Source organism: Piliocolobus tephrosceles, unplaced genomic scaffold (assembly GCF_002776525.5).
Source record: "Piliocolobus tephrosceles isolate RC106 unplaced genomic scaffold, ASM277652v3 unscaffolded_1123, whole genome shotgun sequence".
Lineage (NCBI taxonomy): Eukaryota > Metazoa > Chordata > Mammalia > Primates > Cercopithecidae > Piliocolobus > Piliocolobus tephrosceles.
In genome coordinates this window covers 1-23,504 of record NW_022292344.1, presented here as the reverse complement: position 1 = coordinate 23,504, position 23,504 = coordinate 1, and the positions used below count along the sequence as shown (strand labels likewise).

The following is a 23,504-nucleotide window of genomic DNA, read 5'->3' as shown; positions in this document are numbered from 1 at the left end:
ATGCTATGGGATATGTGGATTTTTCTAACTTATGCATTTGTTTTTAGAGCAGGGTGATCATGTTTCAACAATTCCTTCCCATTTTTGGTTCCTTTGAGTAGATTCCCAGAGGCGATTACTACAAGGTAAAGGGGGAGAATGGTTTAATGGTACTATAACAGATAATTTGATTGCTCTCCAGAGAGAACAACTTAATTTATGGTGCCACCAGCAAGGTACACGGACCTTTCTGCACTATTTTAGGAGATGGAGATTTCATCTTATGATTTTTTTTTTTAGTAAGAACACCTTAAATTTTCTTGCTGGGCATGGTGGCTCATGCCTGTAATCCCAGCACTTTGGAAGGCCGGGGCGGGTGGATCACTTGAGGTCAGGAGTTTGAGACCAGCCTAGCCAATGTGGTGAAATGCTGTCTCTACTAAAAATACAAAAATTAGGCAGGCGTGGTGGTGGGCACCTGTAGTCCCAGCTATTCAGGAGGCTGAGGCACAAGAATCGCTTGAACCTGGGAGGCAGAAGTTGCACTGAGCCAAGATCGTGCCATTGCACATTGCGCTGAGACACAGTGAGATTCTACCTCAAAAAAAAAAAAAAAGAATACCTTTAAGTTTTCTACCTTCACCTTTTGTTTACAGGTTGTGCATGTTTCTGCCAATGAATCACAGTCTATGAATATACTTGTTCGTGAATCTCCTGTATAGGACTCTCTGTTTACCCATTCTCTACCTCTGGCTTAGTCAACTCCTGCAGAAAGGTCAAAGAATGATCTCATGGCAGTCAAGGCTTTTTCTCCCACAGGCACAATGTAATTAGTTGCGATTTTGTTCTTGGTTTTCTGTGGCATAATATGATGGTTAATTTTCTGCATCAAGTTGACTAAGCTAAGGGATGCTCACATGGCTGGTAAAATTATTGTATTTGTGAAGGTGTTTCCAGAAGAGATTTGCCTTTGAATCAGAAGACTGAGTCAAGATTTCTCTCGGCAATGAAGGGGGCTTCCAAGAAACTGTCAAGGTCCAGAGAGAAGAAAAAGACAGAGGAAGGTGCATTTGATCTCTCTGACAGGGACTTCCATTTCCGTCTCTCCCGGGACATCCACACTCCTGGTTCTCTGCCTTCAGACTTGATCAGGGATTAACACCGTTGCCTCGCACCCCACCTTTGTTCTGAGGCCTTTAGACTCACACTGAATGATAGGACTGACTTTCCCGCTTCTCTACCCTGCAGCCAGATGATCATGGGACTTCATTCCAAAATTGTGTGAGCCAATTCCCATAAGAGATACCTAAATTTATAAATAAACACACAAATTTCCTACAGGCTTATCTTAGTGGCCTCACTTCAAATTTTGAAGAATCTTTACTAGTACACATAGCAAAAAAACAAAGAAACAAACAAACAAACACAAGTGGGTCACCATCATCAATAAGTAAGTTTTAAGAAATCAAACACAGGGCCGGGCGCGGTGGCTCAAGCCTGTAATCCCAGCACTTTGGGAGGCCAAGACGGGCGGATCACGAGGTCAGGAGATCAAGACCATCCTGGCTAACACGGTGAAACCCCGTCTCTACTAAAAAATACCAAAAACTAGCCGGGCGAGGTGGCGGGCGCCTGTAGTCCCAGCTACTCGGGAGGCTGAGGCAGGAGAATGGCGTAAACCCGGGAGGCGGAGCTTGCAGTGAGCTGAGATCTGGCCACTGCACTCCAGCCTGGGCCACAGAGCGAGACTCCGTCTCAAAAAAAAAAAAAAAAAAAATCAAACACAGGATAAAACGCTACATTACAGTACATCTATTATCTGGGTTTTTTTTTCTATATGGAAAGAACTGTCTGAGATGCCTTGCAGTGAACTCTAAGGAGATTGTGAGGGAAGATATCCTCTTTTCTCCTGGTAAATCTCTGTGTTGTTGATCATTATTTTAAAGGCTCCAAAGATCAAAACATCTGCTTGCACATTTTGATGATTCGTTTTTGGTGAGGGTGTCTGGCAGGCTTCGAAGGGTGGGTGAACAGTGGGAAGGGGGCTGGCTTGTGGTGACTGGCATCACTCATATCTATGTCTGTAGCAGTCATCAGGTGCTTATTATATATTCGACTTTTGGCCACCCCTATGGGGGTGTTAAATGCAGGGAGGGTCTAGTCAAGCCATTACAGGTTGGCAGTGACTTGTAGCAACTTTCTGCACACCTTTCTCAGTCAGGGTGGATACCTTTTAAATTAAGTTCAGTTCATCCTGCCTAGCTTTGCCCCAGCAGCTCTAGAACAATGACCCCATAGTGCTGAGCTCGGGCTGCCTGGCTCTGGAACAATGTGCTCAGAGCTGCAGGGGAGGCCTGCTGTCTGACTGCCAGAGAGAGTCCCACCACTCCTACCCTGTATCCTGGAAGACCCGACTGCCCAGTGTGTCCACCTAGTAGACCATTTCCCTGCCCAATTCTCCTTCTCTCATTCCTGATGAGCAGCTTGATGCCTGCAGGGACTGCGCCAGCTGAGATTGTCTCTAGGTCCTCCCTTCTGCCAGCTGGTGTCCAGGGAAGTGGGTCCTTTGGCCTCCTTCCTGCCACCAGAATTTCGAGGACCTTGTTTCTCCCACTGCAGCTTTTGACCCAGTCCTGGGTCATAGACTAGGGTTTCTTAACCTCAGCCGGACAGAGGTTTGGAGGGCAGAGTTCTTTGTTGTGAGGTGCTGTCTTGAGCATCGCAGGGCGCTCAGCACCCCACCCATCCTCTCCCCACTAATAGCGTGGGCGCTTCCTGCTGTTTACAATGAACAAAGTCTCCAGGCAGACGTACATGTCCCCTGAGGGGCAAAATCACCTTCACTTGAATCACATCCAGTGGTGGCCTGGATGGACACTGGCATTAAAAAATAATAATAATTAAAAAAAGATCATAATGTAACTCATGTACTTAAGTCTTTATTGATGGAATATTTAAGTTAATAATATAAGTATTATTAATAATAATATGAGTATATGTATATGCAATTTTTTACCTTTTATTTTGATCTAGTGTCAGAGTTTGAGAAATTTGTAGAAAGATTATAAATGACTCTGCTTACCCTAGATACTAATGTTCCCACATGGGCTTTCTGCCCCCCAGAGTACCCTCTGCCCCTCCTTCTCCTGCCCCTGCCTTTCTGTCTCTCTCTCCCCCAGCAAGCTCCCTATGAGCACAACTCCAGTTATAAGAAAAACACCATTTTCTATTCTCTGAGGCGGCATTCCTGATGTTTGGATTCAGGCTGATAAGTGACAGTGATTTATAATCAGCCTTGCCTGTGTAGTCCTTCCCACGTCACATCTGTACTGTGTCATCCAAGCCATTTTCAAAATTTTTGAAAACATATCCAGCCTAAAGCTGAGGGTAAAGTGCCCTTTTGTGCTGTTATTTTTCTTTATTACGCTTTCATTACTTCATTCAGAATCTTTATCTCTTAACATGTTTTGACCTGTTTGTGTTTCTTCCGCTTGGTGGTAACATCAGTTAACATAGAGTTTAGAAAAAATGTTTCCCCAGTTTAAAAAAAATCACTTGTACTACATCTTCTTGATTAGTTCCAATTTGCATTAACTTGTAATTTTATTTTTTGTTTTTGTTGTACTAATGCTCTGTTAATTAGCTAACTTTTAAGAGAATCAACTATTATGTATAACAAGCAAATTAGATAAAGTTTCAATATTTTTTAAGGTAACTTCCAGCTTCCCCTTCTTTTTTCATCTCTAACTTTGTTCCTGTTCTACTTTCTTGAAATTCTGGTTTGTTTGCCTTATTTTCGGTATAACAGGCATGTCGGAAAAATGTTTTCTCAATTCAACTTTGGTAGCATCTTCAAATGGTGATTTTTATTTTCTTTTCAGATTGAAGAAAAGATTCTTTAATTTTGGATTTCCTGCATTTACCCAAACAATATTTAAGAGACTTTTAATAAATTTCCATGAAGTATGATACATTTTCTTTTGTCTGTCAGTATTTGTTTCTAACAGATTTTTACAATTCTTTTACAATTGGTTTTTACAATTCTGACAACATTTTATGTAGATTTTCTGTTAATTTGTCTTGAGAATGTAAGAATGTTGACAGAAGAGACAGAAGGAATTATGAAATCCAGTCCAGAGGTCCCATTACAGGTCCTGGGTAAAATGGGACGCATTGTGACTGTCTGGCCCAGCACTGTTTTAAAAATTAGAACTTGTCCACATTTTGCAATTCGGACAGCACATCAAATCTAGAAGACCTGGCTCTGTCGGGACTGAGTTTCTGTGTGGTGACAACTGGCAACAACGCCTTCCTACAGAACACTTGCAGCTTCCCTCATCCCCGCTGCTCCCGATTCCCTTCTGCAGACTCACTGTCCCATACTGAAGAACACACATGGGTCAGGAGCCAGGTCCAGGTCCAGAATGGTGGATCTGGACAGGCGAGGGTCCCTGCCTGTGGTTCTGTGGGGAGCCCTCAGGCTCCTCTCTGGCCACCATCCTCTGACCTCCCTCCTCAGCAGGACAGGGTTCTGGCTTCTCTGAGGGAGAGGTTCTGTGGCAAGCCAGGTCTCACTAACACAGGCCTCCATAACAACTGGCTCAGTACTGACTGACTGGTTAAGTTAAATATTAAAAGCTGAAAAAAGCCAGTACCTTTATACAAAGGCTGGAATGTAACAAAAGCCCACCATGAGTTTTGCTTAGGCCTTTCCTGGACCTTAAAGCATGACAAAATAACGAAGGAATTCTTAACAGGATCCATTTAGGATTAAACAAGTTTTATTGGGGGTCTGAAGGAACTCCCCACACCTCCGTGATGTAGCAGGAGACAAGGTAAGGGTAATCACGTCCGGCACCTGGACCCATTTAGAGAAAGTAAATAGACGGAGGCTCCAGAGTAAGGTCTCAGGGCCCAGAACTTAGTTATAGATTAGAGAAGTCAATCACTTGTGTCTTTAGATGAATGCACACTCACTTGTAGACATATAGCTTAGAAGGTATATATGCTCTGGAAAACTTTGTAATTTTGAGTTGGTCTGGTGGTAATTTCCAGGCCTTCTCCCTGCAACCAGTTGCAGAAATAAAACCTCTCTTCCTCTCCAGTTGATCTGCATCTCGCTATTGGGCCTAGAGAAATAGCAGCCTGACCCTCAGTTTGGTCCGGGAAGTTCTCCCACCCTCCCTCGCCTGCCCTCTGTGGCCACTGCACTCACTGCTGCTGTTGCTGTTTTGGTCTATGTGAGGTTCACCTAGTGGACTGGCTGGACATTTCCAGGGGGCACCTCAGATACCTCACCAACTTGCTGGGTCTGATCCTTTAATTTAGATTCATAAATTGTGCCAAAATACGAAGTGGCTAATTTACATAGTACATAGTCAGACGACCAAAGGACCCAGTACCCGAGGGTCCCTAACAGAAAACAGACCACATTTCCTTTACTCTGACCCATTTCCTGGGGGTCCTTCCCATACCAGTGACACTGTTCCTGTGTAGGCGGGGCTAGAGGGGAGACAAAGCTCTGGGAGTAGCTTTCGAATCAGAGGAAGTCCTGCTCTTACAGTGACGGGGGCTGAATTAAATTCCCAGGTTGGGGCCACCACCGTTTAGTCTGACCCCAGCGGCCCGAGTCTCCCAGAGCCCGCGGGAACTCGGCAGCCGAGAGAAGGCTGAGGGATTCCGCGGGCCGGAAGGAGAGGGGAGTAGAGCTTTTTGCTCCTTTAGCATCTGGCTGGTGTTTAAAGCGCACAGCCAAGTCGCTGTGGACTTAGCAAGGGCTGGATGGACTCGTGGAGCCTCAGGGCGGGTTGGGGAAGCTGGCGAGGATGATCCCCGCCTTCGGTTTCTGGGCGCCCTGACCTCGCTCCGGGAACCCTCGGGGCTGGGAGGCGGGCGGGGGTCTTACTGATTCCAGCCCCGGGCTTCCTCTCCGGGGCCTCAGAATGGCGCGTTTCAGGGGCGTGGCGGGCCAAGGGGCGGGGTCGCAGCAAGGCCCCTCCTCTCCCCTCCCTGGACCTCTCATAAAGTCTGAGCCCCGCTCGGCTGAGGCCTGTCTGCAGAATCTGCACCAACAGGCACCATGCCCATGATCCTGGGGTACTGGGACATCCGCGGGGTGAGCGAGGGTCCGCTGGACGGTGGGACGAGGGCTGTGGAGAAGGGAAGTGGAGGAAGGGAAGTGTGGAGCAGCTGAGGGACTGGCTCTAGAGACCGTTCCTCTTCAGGGCGGTCGCCCTCAGAAGGGCCTGTGCGTGACGCTGTGTGTGTGTTTGGCGGTGGGGACGGGTAGAGGAGGCAACAGGTAAATGCAGTGTACACGGGGGGCTCGCCTGGTGCAGAGAAAGTAACCAAGTCAGGGACCCGCCATCTCTGACCCGAGCTGCATGCGGGCCATCTCTCCCAGCTGGCCCACGCCATCCGCCTGCTCCTGGAATACACAGACTCAAACTACGAGGAAAAGAAGTACCTGATGGGGCACGGTAATGGCACCTTCGTGTCCGGGCCCTGCCCACTCCTGCTGAGTTGGCACCAAGCAACCCATGGTGGCCACCTGTGGCTGCCTCTGCAGGCCTCCCCTGCTGGAGCTGCAGGCTGTCCCTTCCCTGAGCCCCTGTGAGGGAGCCATCTGTCTTTGCAAGGCACAATGCTGGGGCGGGATGCTGGGCCCCCTTCCTGGGTAACTGGGATGGGTGCCACTCAGGGCTTGCCTAAACCCTGGAAGCCTTAGTCGAGTGGGGTGCAGAGCCCTCACCGGGATTCTTTCTCCCTTATCCCTGGGATGTGGGACTGAGTGGTCAGATTCTAGATCCACCTGTCTCAGGGGTCTTGCCACTGGCTCCTTGGGAGGGTCCCAGGGAAGGAGGGGGGCTGGGCTTTGGGGAGGTTTGTTTTCACTTCATCTTCCCCACCACAGCTCCTGACTATGACAGAAGCCAGTGGCTGAATGAAAAATTCAAGCTGGGCCTGGACTTTCCCAATGTAGGTGCAGGGGAAGGGGCGGTTTTGGGGGAAAGTGCAACATGTCTCTGACTGCATCTCCTCTCCCCAGCTTAGAGGGGCTAGGATCAGGAGTCTTCTGCCCAATTCCTGTCACTCCTGGCTGTCTACACAGCCCTTCCATGATGTTCTGTGTCCAAGCTCATTCGTCCATATGACAGTATTATTTCAGGCCTGCCATGAGCAGGCACAGTGAGTGCCGGGTCTCCTCTCTGCCCTTGCTTATGGGAAGGGGATGCTGGGGAGCCTGGTGGCCCAACTGAGCTTCCCCGGTTTCCCATTCGTTCAGCTGCCCTACTTGATTGATGGGACTCACAAGATCACCCAGAGCAACGCCATCCTGCGCTACATTGCCCGCAAGCACAACCTGTGTGAGTGTGGTTGGCTGCAGTGTGTGGGGGGAAGGTGGCCTCCTCCTTGGCTGGATTGGGGTGCGATGCTTAGAGTGAGTCTGTGTTTTGTGGGTGGCAGGTGGGGAGACAGAAGAGGAGAAGATTCTTGTGGACATTTTGGAGAACCAGCTTATGGACAGCCGCATGGAGATGGTCAGACTCTGCTTTGACCCAAATTTTGTGAGTCCTGACCCCACTCCCAGTCACCCCTTTGCCTGGCTTCTGGCTCAGACCAGAGAAGGACTGACAAAGTCAGGCCTGTAGCATACCCCGGCCAGCTGATTGGAAACATCTATATCCTGGTTCTCCAAAATGTCCACACGAATCATCTCCTCTTCTGAAGATTCGTGTGGACATTTTGGAGAACCAGATCATGGACAACCGGATGCAACTGGTCATGATCTGCTACAACCCAGAATTTGTGAGTCTCCCCAGTGATCTGCACCTGGCAGAGTTTGGATTTGGGGCCAGGACTTTTGCATTCCTGCACACACTGGTCTTTTCTTAAGTCCTTGGTACCACTCATCCTCCAAGTACTTTCCCATACTATCAACAGTTATTCTCACGATTCCAATGTCAACAAAAGCAGAGGCAATTCCCACCAATCTTAGGACACAATCCAGGCATCCCAGGGTAGAAATTCAATTCCTAGATGGTAAAGTTTGTGTTCAGAATCTCCTTCATTGCCTCTGGTCTCTGTCATGAGTCATTTCTGTCAGCTGGTTCACATCACTTGCCTGCTCCTAGAATATACAGACTCAAGTACAAGATAGAGGAATGTAATGGTCCTCTTGAATTGCATCTTCTCAATAGTTTCCGAGTGCTGTCATTGACATGCACAGGGATCCACACATTTTCATAAGAGACAGCTCAGAGCCAGCCAGAGGGTGGCTCTCCCTTCTTCCTTTCAACCTGAACTTCTCATCTCCCTGGAAACTATTCAATGTTCATTGTTTTCTTCTGCCACCGCATTAGAAGGAACTTTCTACTTCTTTCCCTGAGCTCCTGTGGTTCTTTGCATCCTTGATTCTGCCCATGTCTGGGTCCAGAGGTTGCCAGGTGCTCAGGCGCTCCTGGGGCTGACCCAGAGGCCATTGGGAGGACAGTGAGGACAGATTCAGGGACAGCATCTCATTCCTCTCTGCCTTCTGATCACTTCAGATAGGGTCTGGCACCCAGTCAGAGTCTAGTAACTGCTGATGTATCCAACTGAAGCCTGGGCACTGCCCCAGTTTTAGTTGTGGGGAAGATGGCTGCTTGCCTGCGGCCAGCCTGAGCCATCCACAGCCCTGGGGAGGCCATGTCTATGCATGGAGCTTTTGTCTGACGATGGTGACAGCTGTTTTCTGCCTCAGGAGAAACTGAAGCCAAAGTACTTAGAGCAACTCCCTGAAAAGCTAAAGCTCTACTCACAGTTTCTGGGGAAGCGGCCATGGTTTACAGGAGACAAGGTAAAGGAGGAGTGCAATGGGGAATGGGATTTGTTTTCCTTCATGTGTTACGAGGTTTTCATACCACACATTCTTGGCCTTCTGCAGATCACCTTTGTGGATTTCCTCGCCTATGATGTCCTTGACGTGAAGCGTATATTTGAGCCCAGCTGCCTGGACGCCTTCCCAAACTTGAAGGACTTCATCTCCCGATTTGAGGTGATGTCCCCATCCTCCTTTCTCTTTGATGCCCCTTCTTCCGTTACCTCCTTTGAGATGCTTTCCCAGTCCTGGAGCTACACAAAGAATAACTTGCATTTATTGAGTGCTGGCTTTGTGCCAGGAACCGTGCCCAGCACATTATACCTATTGTGTGGAATTTGAACTTTATAACATCCCTACAGGGTGACAGAATTATCTTGCCTGTTTTAGGGATAAAGAAACTGAGAATGAGAGGGTCATGCATTTGCTCAGGGTCCCAGAGCCAGTGGAGGCTGTACTGGGCTCCCTGTGAGCCTCTGGATCTATGGGTGGCAGTCAGGGCTCTCCCTTTTGTGAGAAAAGAAAAAATCCTCAGGCCTCATCCATCCTGGGTTTCACAGCCCAGGATGCTTTGGAAGAGGCAGAGCACTTCAGGAGTGCAGATGCAGCTGGCAATAGTAAGACGGACACACCGTGGCACTGATGTCGAGTGCGAAATCCGCAGGCAGTATTCATAGCTACCCCCAGGAGCTTTGCATGGTTGTACCCCCAAGTGGAAAATCCTGAGATATGGAGCTGAGGCTGGAGCTGGATTAGGGGACGTATGTGGGTGCGCCTGTTGAAAGAGTATGTGTTGAACTGCTGTGTGCTGGGGCAGTGTCCTTCTTTATCTTTCTTCCTCTCTTTATTCCCTTCAATGTTCCAAGTGTTCCCCCTGTGAGATGAGTAGCACACTGATTTTACTCTTATTCACCGACCTTCTCCTCTGCCTGAGGCAGGGTGTGAGGCACAGTGGGAGATGCATAGATGACCGCCCCATCCTGGAAATGAGTGCAGTGAGAGGCCTGCAGGCAGAGCAGCCTGTGAGGTGTGTGTGGCACCACCTGGGTACCGGGCCCGGGGCCTGCCCCTCACTCATGGGGAACCATCCCTCACCCGTGCTGAAGTTGTTTGAGAGCAGCAAATCCTACTTTAGTACAGATCTGGGGATTCAAGGCATTAGTCCAACAGGCTTCTGAGCCTGGAATCTGTTTCCCTTTCCCACTCCCCATCAAAAAGCCTGCTTGCTCAGCTAGTTCCCATGAGCTCTGGTTGTGGTCCAGGCTGAGCAGCCTTGAGGTTATGTAAGAGGTGGTGGGAGGGGAGCAGTGGGCAACAGCCGAGGGCTGGGGCCTGAAGCCTGCCTGACGCTGGCCCTGGTGCTGGCCCTGGCCCTTTGGGGAGAGGGAGCCCTGGATCTCTTTGAATTCTTTAGAAGTTACATGGTCGTTGATTCCTGGTAAGATTGTATGCAGCACACCTGAGTGTCATGTGTCCTGGCTCGCAGTAGTAGGGCTGGAGATGTGGTGGGGGTACAGGGACACACGGAGGTTTAGCTCAGGTACCAGGTGGAGAAGTTTGGACTTTGTGCTTTAAGGGGAATGATTAGAGCCTGGTCTGGCCTTTCTTTTGCTGGTTCACCCTTGCCCTATCCAGTTCATCCAGGTTTTGCTAAGCCATTGGGTGAGATCTGGGCTCTCTTCTTGGCTGCACAGGTGTGTTCTGAACCCCTTTGTTCTGCTGGAGGTCCTTTCTGTGTGTGCAATCCTAGGCAAGCCAAGAACCTCGCTGTGAAAAAGGAGAATGTTTGTGCAGGCAGGGAGTGACAGGATCTGGCATGGGGTGTGGCTGGGTGGAAGAGGAGGAGAATTTGGCAAAAACTTGCTAGAATTGAAGACAGACCCAGGCTATATTCCAGCCCTGTCCCACTTACTAGCTATTTGAGTGTGAGGAAGTTGCTGAACTTCTGTTCTTCCATATGAGAAATGGTGATAATAGAACTGACCTTGGAGAGTAGTCGAGTGGATTTTCTAAGCCTGTGTTGTAATTTCTTTTGGATATAGAGCACCCAGCACAGTGTAGCTCTTTTGTAAATGGTAGCTGTTGTTATGGTATAACATTACCTAAAGGAAGTTAGAAGAGTTAACTTAGAAGAGCTGGAGACACTAAGAGACTGTGTGATGCTCCAGCACTTGAGTCCACATGGAAAGGCTGTGGCCAGGGCCCTGACCTGCTGTGCCTGCAGCAAGGCTGCTCCAGCCCCCCTAGACAACAGACCGGGCTCTGGCCCCTTCTTCCCGCCCTCAGGGTTTGAAGAAGATCTCTGCCTACATGAAGTCCAGCCGATTCCACCGAGGTCTTTTGTTCGGAACGACAGCCACGTGGAACAGCACATAGGGCCCCGTGATGCCAGACGACGGGAGGGAAGAGCCGACCCTGCTGCCTGCGACCCCGGAGAACAGCCCGACTCCCTGGACCCGCCTTCTTTCTTTCTCCTTCTTTCTACTCTCTTCTCTTCCCCAAGGTCTCATTGGCTTCCTTTCTTCTAACATCATCCCTCCCTGCATCAAGGCTCTTTAAAGCTTCAGCTCCCCACTGTCTTCCATCAAAGTCCCCCTCCTAACATCTTTCTTTTCCTGCACTAACGCCAACCTGACTGCTTTTCCTGTCAGTGCTTGTCTCTTCTTTGAGAAGCCAGACTGGTCTCTGAGCTCCCTAGCACTGTCCTCAAAGACCATCCGCATGCCCTGCTCCCTTTTCTAGGTCCCTACCCCAGCCCTGTGTGATGCCCAGTAAAGCCTGAACCATGCCTGCCTTGTGTTGTCTTATTCCCCGAGGCTCCCTTGACTCAGGACTGTGCTCGAATTGTGAGTGTTTTTTTGTCTTCTGTTGTCCACAGCCAGAGCTTAGTGGATGGGTGTGTGTGTGTTGGGGGTGGTGGTCAGGCAGGTTCGTAAGTTTCCTTGGTAATTTCTGCCCTCTAGCCACATCCCTTTGTTCCTCACTGTGGGGATTACTACAGAAAGGTGGTCTGTGCCAAGTTCCTCACTCATTCAGCTTTCCGCTAGGCCGTCTAGAACTGGCATGGTTCAAAGAGGGGCTAGGCTGACGGGGAAGAGGGCTGGGCAGCTCCCAGGCAGACTGCCTTCTTTCACCGTGTCCTGATAGCCTTCCCTGATCTAGATCTCCTTCGTCATGATACTTCTCAATAAAACATAATCCCACCATATTGTAATTGTGGTACTTGTTTTTCATCCAAACTCAATCATCAATTTATTGAATAGAAAAGCCATGTCTTATTGAACTTTTTACCTCTAGTATCAGTCACAGTTCCTGAAATATAGTAAATATTTAAAAAATGTGAAAAATTGAAAGAGTTCCCTCAAGGGAAGAGTCTGCCAACCTGTACAGTCATTATTGGGATTTAGAGCTCTGGATATAGTTGTCTTAACCTGAGAAGATACAGGATAACATTCAGAAGATTTTACATGTATGTGTCTTAGAGAATGAGCCAGTAGCTCTCTGTAACTTCAGCATTTAGTAGCTGCTAGCTGTCCTTTGCATAGCTTAACCTGAGATGGGGAAGCCTGGTTTGTTGGGTCACACAGTAGCAATCTGTGTGGTCTGCAGGTGCTGTGGGTATTTTATATGAAGTCATCCGCAAAGGAGCAGGACTCATTGGATAACCAACTGATGAGCAGGTTCGTCCAACAGTGGCTGGATAGTGGAGTAAGGCCCAACCTTAAGACGTAGCCCAGAACAGGGAGATTTTGAGGAGAGTCTTGTGGGGCCGTTGTCCAGATGATCATTGCCTGCAGCTGCAGTATAAAAGGGAGAAAGAGGTGTAATGTTAAGGTCATTAAGAAGTAAATGACTCATTTGCCGGACACGGTGGCTCACTCCTGTTATCAGTCCCAGTACTTTGGGAGGCCCATGCTGGTGGATTGCTTTAGTCTAGAAGTTCAAGACCAGCCTGGGCCACATGGGGAAACCCTATCTCTACAAAAAAAATACAAAAATTAGCTGGGCATGGTGGTGCTCACCCAGTTAGGAGACTGAGGTGGGAGGATTGCTTGACCCTGGGAAGTCAAGGCTGCAGTTAGCCAAGATTGCACCACTGCACTCCAGCCTGGGTGACAGTGAGCCCTTGTCTCAAAAAAAAAAAAAAAAAAAAAAAAAAAAAAAAAAAAAAAAAAAAAAAATGTGAGCAAAGTTTGAATCTTATGCAACTGGTAAGAAAATTAGTTAAGCCAAATATTTATGAATGTTTAACTTTGATACAGAAGGGATAAAAATAAAAATGAAAAAATAATAGAAATTAGGAGTTAATACTGTGATAAAAGATAAGTAGATAGTATGAAAATATGAAACAAGTAAAAGAAACATAGATCTAGAAGAGAGGTCAGCAAACACTTTTTGCAAAGGGCTGGTAGTGAACATTTTAGGCTTTACTGGCCAATGGGCTCCGTCATAATGACTCAGTCTTATCATAGTGTAAAAGCAGTCATAGACAATACATAAATGAATGGTGGGACACTGCATTCCAATGGAACTTTACTTACAAACACAGGTGACTGCAACAACAATAAAAACCAAACAACCTGATTCAAAAGTGGGCAAAGGATTTGAATAGACATTTCTCCAGAGAAGGTATAAAAATGTCCACTAAGCACATGAAAAAATGCTCAATATCACACTCATCATTAGAGAAATGCAAATCAAAACTATAACAAGATGCCACCTCACACGTGTTAGGATGGTATTCAAAAGCAGAAAATCACAAGCGCTGGTGAGAATATGGAGATATTTGTGAACTGTTGTGCACTGTCGGTGGGAATGCAAAATGGTACAGCCACAGTGGAAAAGAGTATGGCAGTTCCTCAAAAAAATTAAACATAAAATTATTATATGATGCAGCAATTCAATTTCTGAGTACACACCCAAAAGAACTGAAAGCAAGCTCTTAGAGAGATACTTGTACACCCATGTTCACAATAGTACTATTCATACAGCTAAAATGTGGAAATAATCCAAGTGTGCATCAACAGATGAACGAATAAATGAAATATCATGTATACATACAAAGGAATATTATTCAGCCTTCACAAAGAAAGGAAATTCTGACATATGCTACAACATCATTGAGCCTTCAGGACATTATGCAAGGTGAAATAAGCCAGTCACAAAAGGACAAAAACTGTGATCTCACTTATTTGAGAGAGTCAAAAAACATCTAAAGAGAAAGTAGAAAGCTGACTGTCAGTGGCGGAGAGAATAGGAAAACATTATTTTAGGTGTATAGAGTTCCAGTTTCATAAGATGAAAAGAGTTACGGAGCTAGGTAGTGGGGATAGTTGCATAACACTATGAATACATTTAATGTCAGTGAATTGTTAACACGGTTAAGACGGTAATTTTATGTGTATTTTACCACAATAAAAAATAATAAAACCAAAACAGAACAAAAAACAGTAGGTGGTGGTAGTTTTCTGATTCCCGATTTAGAAGCTCAAATTAAAAGTGCAGAGCTGTATTAACGGTAAGGTATTACATTTGAGATTTGAAAGGTGATTATCAAAGAAAAACACTTAATCCTTAAAAAAGAGGGAAGACGTGGTAAACAAAGAGAGTTGCAAATGAAAATGATTTTCTAAACATTGTGGTCAAAATTAAAAAGATAAAAACATACATTTCAAAGTCAGAGACATGGCCGGGCGTGGTGGCTCAAGCCTGTAATCCCAGCACTTTGGGAGGCCAAGGCGGGCGGATCACGAGGTCAGGAGATCGAGACCATCCTAGTTAACACGGTGAAACCCCGTCTCTACTGAAAATACAAAAAACTAGCCGGGTGAGGTGGCGGACGCCTGTAGTCCCAGCTACTCCGGAGGCAGAGGCCGGAGAATGGCCTAAACCCGGGAGGCGGAGCTTGCAGTGAGCTGAGATCGGGCCACTGCACTCCAGCCTGGGCGACAGAGCGAGACTCTGTCTCAAAAAATAAATAAATAAATAAATGAAGTCAGAGACAGAAGTTGTATAACCTAGGTACCTCACACTGAACCACCAAAAAGGATAATCTAATGGTGGCTAGAACCTAGCAGAAGTCCTGGACCGTGAGATTGTTCGGTGCCTCATGACAGTGCTCATACAGCCTTCAGTGTGTCTTCCCCTTCTATTGATAGAATAGAATCAGAAAATGAGATGCGCTGGGAGAGCACAGCAGCCTGTATTGGTGGCTTCTGCATTGGTCTGTAATCATCTGTTGTTAATTACAACTTCCATGCCTTGTATGCCTCCATTACCCTTGTATTAGCAGAAAAGATGAAGCTGAAAGAGACCCCAAGACAGCAGCTTATAGGAAACAGTTGATTCTCCTTTTATGTAACAGTTCTACAGGGAAGAGTCCAGGTTGTCGGGAAGCTGTCCTGCTCCGTGAAGTTATTCAGGGACTCCAGTTCCTTCCATCTCGTGCCTCTGTCATTCCTTAGGGTGCTTCCTTATCTCCTTGGTTGGAGCTGTATTGCCCAAGCCAAGGAAGTGACTTTCCATTATGCAAGTTGAGGCAGAAGTTGCCCACATCACAACCATTCACATTCCATTGCTGAGATTCAGTTGTGTGGCTACATCTAGTTGCAAGGATAGATGCATATTATAATGGAACAATAGATTTTGGTAGCCAATTACATCTCTCCCACATCCAGAAAAGTAGAAGTAAAGGTTAATTAAACCCAAGTGTAGGAGAAATCTTGGGTTTGAGCCAGTGGTTCAAAGCAGGTAGGATAGAGGCTAAGGTATTAAAGATAAGATCTTTATCTTCTGCTAGACCTGATGTGGGTGGCATATCACTTAGAGTTCCTTGTTGCTAAAACAGCAAAAGAATTTATTACTGATATCAGGTAGCTCATTGAATACCTGGGAGGGCCAGGGAGTTGGCCTTGGAAGCTAGGTAGCCAGGAAGTATGCCTAAGCATGTGTGGGATTATTCTAGGGAAGGTGCCACAGCCATTGCTGGGCACCAACACCAGAACCCCTACCCATGACATGTGGCACTGGATACCAGTCTCACCACTGCTGTCTCCAAAATCCTGACCCCTCCCTCACTGCCCTTCTCATAAGAAAACAAAGAAGCAGGATTTGCTTCTTTAAAACTGAAGTCTTGCACCACTGTGTGCAATTAACAGAGTCTGGGGCAGAGGCCTTTGCCTCAGCCACAAAGGAGGCTGGAAGAGCAAGTGGATTAGTTAGCATTAAGTTCTGCTATATATAGCCGAATAATAGTAGTGGCTTAAATGGGACAGACATCTATTTCTCATGCAAAAAGGTGTCTTGAGGTAGACAGTTAAGTGCTGGTAATGTCAGCTTCACAATGGGCTTAGTGACTTAGCTTCTTAACTGTATCTTCAGCATGTAGTTTCCCTTCTCCATGTCACCTCTTTGTCCAAAGTGGTTGCTGGAGTCCAACCATCACATCTGCATTCCAAACAACAGGAGGGAAAAAGAGGAATGGGAGTTGCTCCCTCCCCTTTAAAGAAACTTCCAAGAAATAACATATACCCTTTCTGCTTATGATCATTGGCTAGAACGCAGTCACATTGGAAATGACATCTTTTGCCTGGGAAGTAATGTGCCCAGGAGAAATGAAGTTTCTGTGACAAAAGAAGATAGGGAGAATGGACATTGGGAAAGCAGTCTTCTACCTCAGGAAGGTGGGACTTCTAATGTGAGAAATTCCCCACCTATGGGAAGAGAGTTGAAAAGACACAGATGAGAGATACCTAACAACAACGTATTATTTTTCCATATGTATATGTCCATTTATTACCATAACAGTCACTACTATAAAATGCTCCTGCTTAGCATATGCAACCGTGCCTTGTACAAATGAAAACACATTCACCCACTTTCTCCCAAAACAGACACTAAGCAAAGTGTCATCTACTGCATCCACTTCCAAGTTTGGAATCTGCGGGTAATGTTCATATTGATATTTTGAAAACGAGAGACTGAAGTGTAAAGTTAATAACCCCAAATTTGGGCAGGGTGTGGTGGTACAGGCCTGCAGTCCCAACTACTCTAGAGGTTGAGGTGGGAGGATCTGCAAACAGAAGTTTGCAGTGAGCTATGATTACACCTGTATATACCCAGTGCACTCCAGTCCGGACCACATAAGCCAGAACTCGTCTCTGGAGAAAAAAAAGTAATAATAAAGGAAGAAAGAATAAAAACAAACCCAGTTCACCCTCTATAAAATAACAAATGAAATGGGAAGTGGAAAAAAGGTGAAAATTAGGTGAGCCTGTATGATACAGTAGAAAACAGGCTGCACTCAGATTTGCAAATAAGCTGTTTTGCATTTATTTACAATGCTTATAGAATGCACTTCTTTGGTGAAGGGACTCTGAAGACACATTGCATAATAAGACTTATATAATGGCCGGGCGCGGTGGCTCAAGCCTGTAATCCCAGCACTTTGGGAGGCCGAGAGGGGCGGATCGTGAGGTCAGGAGATCGAGACCATCCTGGCTAACCGGTGAAACCCCCGTCTCTACTAAAAAATACAAAAAACTAGCCGGGCGAGGTGGCAGGCGCCTGTAGTCCCAGCTACTCAGGAGGCTAAGGCAGGAGAATGGCGTAAATCCGGGAGGCGGAGCTTGCAGTGAGCTGAGATCCGGCCACTGCACTCCAGCCTGGGCGAAAGAGCGAGACTCCGTCTCAAAAAAAAAAAAAAAAACAACAAAAAAAAAACCACTTATATATTAAGCATTGATATGAACAACCCAAAGCCCTGACCTGGCTCCGGGAACCCTCGGGGCTGGGAGGCGGGAGGGGATCTTACTGATTCCAGCCCCAGGAGCGCGCTCCGGGGCCACAGACTGCTGCTTTTCGGGGGCTTGGCGGGCCGAGGGGCAGGGTCGCACCAAGGCCCCTCCTTTCACCTCTCTGGAGCTCTTATAGTCTGTACCCCGGTTGTGGCCTGTCTGCAGAATCCGCACCAACAGGCACCATGCCCATGACCCTGGGATACTGGGACATCCGAGGGGTGAGCCAGGGTCCCCTGGACGGTGGGAGGAGGGCGCGCGGTGGAAAGTGTGGAGCAGCTGCGGGACGGGCTCTAGGGATCCTTCCTCTTCAGGGAGGCGCCCCTCAGAAGGGCCTGTGCATGACGCTGTGTGTGTGTGTTTGGGGGTGGGGGTGGGTAGAGAAGGCGACGTGTGCGTGCAGTGTAAACTGGGGGTTTCCCTCTTGCAGACAAAGTCACCAAGTCAGGGACCCTCCATCTCTGACCCGAGCTGCGGGCCATCTCTCCCAGCTGGCCCACGCCATCAGCCTGCTCCTGGAATACACAGATTCAAGCTAAGAGGAAAGGAAGTACTCTAGGGAGGATGGTAATGGCACCTTCGTATCTGGGCCCTGCCCACTCCCGCTGAGTTGGCACCAAGCAACCCATGGTGGCCACCTGTGGCTGCCTCTGCAGGCCTCCCCTGCTGGAGCTGCAGGCTGTCCCTTCCCTGAGCCCCGGTGAGGGAGCCCTCTGGCCTTGCAAGGCGGAATGCTGGGGTGGGATGCTGGGCCCCCTGTCTGGGTAATTGGGTTGGGTTTCCGTCAGGGCTTGCCTAAACCCTGGAAGCCTTAGCCTTGTGGGGTCCAGAGCCCTCACCGGGATTCTTTCTCTCTGAACCCTGGGATGTGGGGCTGAGTGATCAGATTCTAGATCCCCTCAGTGGTCTTACCACTGGCTCCTTGGGAGGGTCCCGGGGAAGGAGGGCTGGGCTTTTGGGAGGTTTGTTTTCACTTCATCTTCCCCACCACTGCTCCTGACTATGACAGAAGCCAGTGGCTGAATGAAAAATTCAAGCTGGGCCTGGACTTTCCCAATGTAGGTGCAGGGGAAGGGGCGGTTTTGGGGGAAAGTGCAACATGTCTCTGACCGCATCTCCTCTCCCCAGCTTAGAGGGGCTAGGATCAGGAGTCTTCTGCCCAATTCCTGTCACTCCTGGCTGTCTACACAGTCCTTCCATGATGTTCTGTGTCCAAGCTCATTCATCCATATGACAGTATTCCTATCTCAGGCCTGCCATGAGCAGGCACAGTGAGTGCCCGGTCTCCTCTCTGCCCTTGCTTATGGGAAGGGGATGCTGGGGAGCCTGGTGGCCCAACTGAGCTTCCCCGGTTTCCCATTCATCCAGCTGCCCTACTTGATTGATGGGACTCACAAGATCACCCAGAGCAACGCCATCCTGCGCTACATTGCCCGCAAGCACAACCTGTGTGAGTGTAGTTTGTTGTAATGTGTGGGCGGAAGGTGGCCTCCTCCTTGGCTGGATTGGGGTGCGATGCTCAAAAAGACTCTGTGTTTTGTGGGTGGCAGTTGGGGAGACAGAAGAGGAGAAGATTCTTGTGGACATTATGGAGAACCAGACCATGGACAACCATATGCAGCTGGCCATGATCTGCCACAACCCAGAATTTGTGAGTCTCCCCAGTGATCTGCACCTGGCAGAGTTTGGATTTGGGACCAGGACTCTTGCATTCCTGCACACACTGGTCTTTTCTTAATTCCTTGGTACCACTCATCCTCCAAGTGCTTTCCCATACTATCAACAGTTATCCTTACGACTCCAATGTCATGTCAACAAAAGCAGAGGCAATTCCCACCAATCTTAGGACACGATCCAGGCATCCCAGGGTAGAAATTCAATTCCTAGATAGTAAAGTTTGGGTTCAGAATCTCCTTCATTGCCTCTGGCCTCTGACTTCTGTCCTGGGTCATTTCTCTCAGCCAGTTCACATCACCTGCCTGCTCCTAGAATATACAGACTCAAGTATGAGACAGAGGAATGTAATGGCACCGTTGAATTGCATCTTCTCCTCCACAGCTTTCCAAGTGCTGTCACTGACATGCATAGGGATCCACGCATTTTCATAACAGGCAGCTCAGAGGCAGCCGGTGGGCCTTTAATCCTCTCCCTCCTTCCTTTCAACCTGAACTTCTCATCTCCCTGGAAACTGGTCAATGTCCATGTTTTCTCTTGCCACCCCATTAGGAGGAACTTTCTACTTCTTTCCCTGAGCTCCTTTACTTGTTTACATCCTTGATTCTGCCTGGATCCTGTCTGGGTCCAAAGGCTGCCAGGCGCTTGGGCGCCACTGGGGCTGACCCAGAGGTTATTGGGAGGTCAGTGATAACAGATTCAGGGACGGCATCTCACTCCTCTCTGCCTTCTGATCACTTCAGAGAGGGTCTGGCACCCAGTGAGAGTCTAATAACTGCTGATGTATCCAATTGAAGCCTGGGCCCTGCCCCAGTTTTAGTTTTGGGGAAGATGGCTGCTTGCCCGTGGCTAGCCTGGGCCATCCACAGCCCTGGGGAAGCCATGTCTATGCAAGGAGCTTTTGTCTGAGAGTAGTGACAGCTGTTTTCTGCCGCAGGAGAAACTGAAGCCAAAATACTTGGAGGAATTCCCTGAAAAGCTAAAGCTCTACTCACAGTTTCTGGGGAAGCAGCCATGGTTTGTAGGAGACAAGGTAAAGGAAGAGTGATATAGGGAATGAGATCTGTTTTGCTTCATGTGTTATGGAGGTTCCAGCCCACATATTCTTGGCTTTGTGAAGATCACTTTTGTAGATTTTCTCGTCTATGATGTCCTTGACCTGCACCATACATTTGAGCCCAAGTGCTTGGACGCCTTCCCAAACCTGAAGAACTTCATCTCCTGATTTGAGGTGATGCCCCCATCCTCCTTTCTCTTTGATGCCCCTTGTTCCTTTCCCTCCTTTGAGATGCTTTCCCAGTCCTGGAGCTACACATAGAATAACTTGCATTTATTGAGCATTGGCTTCATGCCACGAACCGTGCCCAGCACACTATACCTATTGTGTGGAATTTGAATTTTATAACATTCCAACAGGGTGACAGAATTATCTCGCCCATTTTGGAGATAAGGAAACTGAGAATGAGATGGTCAGGCATTTGCTCAGGGTCCCAGAGCCAGTGGAGGCTGTGCTGGGCACCCTGTGAGCCTCTGGATCTACGGGTGGCAGTCAGGGCTCTCCCGTATGTGACCAGAGAAAAAGCCTTAGGCTTCCCCTAGTCTGGGTTTCACAGCCCAGGACACTTTGGAAGAGGCAGAGCACTTCGTGACCATGGATGGAGCTGGCAATAGTAGGACTGACACAACGGTGGCATTGATGTCTAGTGCTAAAGCCACAGGCAATATTCATAGCTACCTCCAGAAGCTTTGCATGATCGGACCCCTGTGTGGGGAGTCCTGAGAGCCAGGGCTGTGGCTGGAGCTGGGTTAAGGTACATGTGTGGGTACCCCTGTTGAAGGAGTTTATGTTGAAACACCTAGTGCTGGGGCACTTTCTTACTCCACCTCTCTTCCTTTTTTTTTGAGACAGAATCTTGTTCTGTCGCCCAGGCTAGAGTACAGTGGAGTAATCTTGGCTCACTGTAACCTCCGCCTCCTGGGTTCAGCGATTCTCCTGCCTCAGCCGCCAGAGTAGCTGGGATTACAGGTGTGCGCCACCACGTCCAGCTAATTGTTGTATTTTTAGTGGAGACGGGGTTTCACCATGTTGGCCAGGCTGGTCTCGAACTCCTGACCTCTGGTGATCTGCCCGCTCGGCCTCCCTAAGTGCTGGGATTACAGGCATGAGCTACTGCTCTTCTCCTCTTTCCCTTCAATGTTCCACGTGTTCCCCCGTGAGATGAGTGGCATGCTGGTTTTACTCCTGTTTACTGACCTTCTCCTCTGCATGAGGCAGGGTGTGAGGCACAGTGGGAGATGCATAGATGACAGCCCCATCCTAGAAAAGAGTGCAGTGAGAGGCCTGCAGGCAGAGCAACCTGTGAGGTGTGTGTGGCACCACCTGGGTACTGGGCCCGGGGCCTGCCCTGACTCACGGAGAAGCATCCCTCACCCGTGTTGATATTGTTTGAGAGCAGCAAATCCTACTTTAGTACAGATTTGGGAATTTGAGGCACTAGTCCAAAGGGCTTCTGAGCCTAGAATCTGTTTCCCTTTCCCACTCCCCATCAAGAGATTTGCTTGCTTAGCTAGTTCCCATCAGCTCTGGTTCTGGTCCAGGCTTAAGTGGCCTTGGAGTTAGTTATGTAAGATGTGGTGGGAAGGGAGGCGTGGAGGAGAGCTGAGGTCTCTGGCCTGTGACATGCCAAGGTCAATCAGTTTGAGAACAGGCAGTCCTGGAATGGTTTTTTTTTTTTTTTTTTTTTTTTTTTGAGATTTTGTCTTGCTGTTGCCCAGGCTGGAGTGTAGTGATGTGATCTAGGCTTACTGAAACCTCTGCCTCCCGGGTTCAAGCAATTCTCTGCCTCAGCCTCCTGAGTAGCTGGGATTACAAGTATCCGCCAACACACCCAGCTAATTTTTCTATTTTTAGTAGAGAATGGGCTTTCACCATGTTGACCAGGCTGGTCTCAAACTCCTGACCTCAGGTGATCCACCCGCCTCAGCTTCCCAATGTGCTGGCATTACAGGTGTGAGCTACCACGCCTGGCTGGATCTTTTTGAATACCTTATCTGGGCATTCAATCCCAGTAAGATTGTGCACAGCACATCTGAGTGTCTTGTAGCCTGATCTGCAGCAGCAGGGTTGGAGATGCCATGGGTTAGGGCACAGTGAGATTCTGCTCAGGTATTAGATGGAGAACTTTGGACTTTCTGCTTTAAGGGGAATGATTAGAGCCTAGTCTCACCTTTCATTTTCTTATGCACTGCCACCCCCCATTCCACTTTCATCCAGGTTTTACTGAGACTTTGGGTGAGTGTGTTCTGAGCCCCTTTGTTCTGCTGGAGGTCCCTTCTGTGTGTCTACACCCAGACAAGCCAAGAGCCTCCCTGTGGAAAAGGAGACTGTGTGTGCAGCCAAGAAGTGACAGGGCCCGGTGTGAGGGGTGGTGGGGCAGAAGAAGAAGAGATTTTGGCAGAAAGAGGCCAGAATTGGAGAGAGACAGAACCAGGCTACATTGTAGCCCTGTTCCCCCTACTAGATATTTGAATGTGAGGTAGTTGCTGAACTTCTGTTTCCCACATGAGAAATGATGATAATAGATTCAGCCTTGCAGAGCAGTCAAGTGGATTTTCGAAGCTTGTGTTATAATTTCTCTTGGGTACAGAGCAGCCAGCGCAGTGTAGAATCTCCATAAGTGTTAGCTGTTACTGCGGTACAGCATTACTTAAAGGAAGGGGGAAGAGTTAACTCTGCAGATCTGGGGACCCTAAGAGGCTGTGTGATGTCCCAGCACTTGAGCCCACGTGGAAAGGCTGCGGCCAAGGCCCTGACCTGCTGTGTCTGCAGTGGGGCTGTCCTCATGGGCAGCTGACCTTGAGCTCTGGCCTTGTTTTCCCCCGTCTCAGGGCTTGGAGAAGATCTCTGCCTACATGAAGTCCAGCCGCTTCCTCCCAAGACCTGTGTTCACAAAGATGGCTGTCTGGGGCAACAAGTAATGCCTTGAAGGCCAGGAGGTGGGAGTGAGGAGCCCATACTCAGCCCTCTGCCCAGGCTGTGGAGCGCACTGGACTCTGCATCCCAGCACCTGCCTCCCCATTCCTTTCTCCTGTTTATTCCCATCTTTACCCCCAAGACTTTATTGTCCCCTCTTCACTTCCCCTAAACCCCTGTCCCATGCAGGCGCTTTAAAGCCTCAGTTACCCACTTTCCTTCA

At 48.3% G+C, this 23,504-nt stretch overlaps 1 protein-coding gene and 1 pseudogene across 2 annotated transcripts; both read left to right on the top strand.

The window, feature by feature from the left end:
- Positions 1 to 5,518: 5,518 nt before the first annotated feature.
- LOC111534279 (glutathione S-transferase Mu 5) lies at positions 5,519 to 12,053 on the top strand. The gene is made up of 8 exons (XM_026449434.2): positions 5,519 to 6,094; positions 6,383 to 6,458; positions 6,893 to 6,957; positions 7,265 to 7,346; positions 7,447 to 7,547; positions 8,723 to 8,818; positions 8,906 to 9,016; positions 11,126 to 12,053. Exons 1-8 carry the CDS (start codon positions 6,059 to 6,061, stop codon positions 11,213 to 11,215), a joined length of 657 nt encoding a protein of 218 aa, XP_026305219.1. The 5' UTR covers positions 5,519 to 6,058; the 3' UTR covers positions 11,216 to 12,053.
- Positions 12,054 to 17,819: 5,766 nt separating this feature from the next.
- On the top strand, positions 17,820 to 23,498 carry LOC111534388 (annotated as a pseudogene). Its single transcript, XR_003307273.1, has 8 exons — positions 17,820 to 17,855; positions 18,126 to 18,199; positions 18,626 to 18,692; positions 19,003 to 19,084; positions 19,185 to 19,285; positions 20,246 to 20,341; positions 20,429 to 20,539; positions 23,197 to 23,498. The product of XR_003307273.1 is annotated as a glutathione S-transferase Mu 1-like (transcript).
- Positions 23,499 to 23,504: the final 6 nt, after the last annotated feature.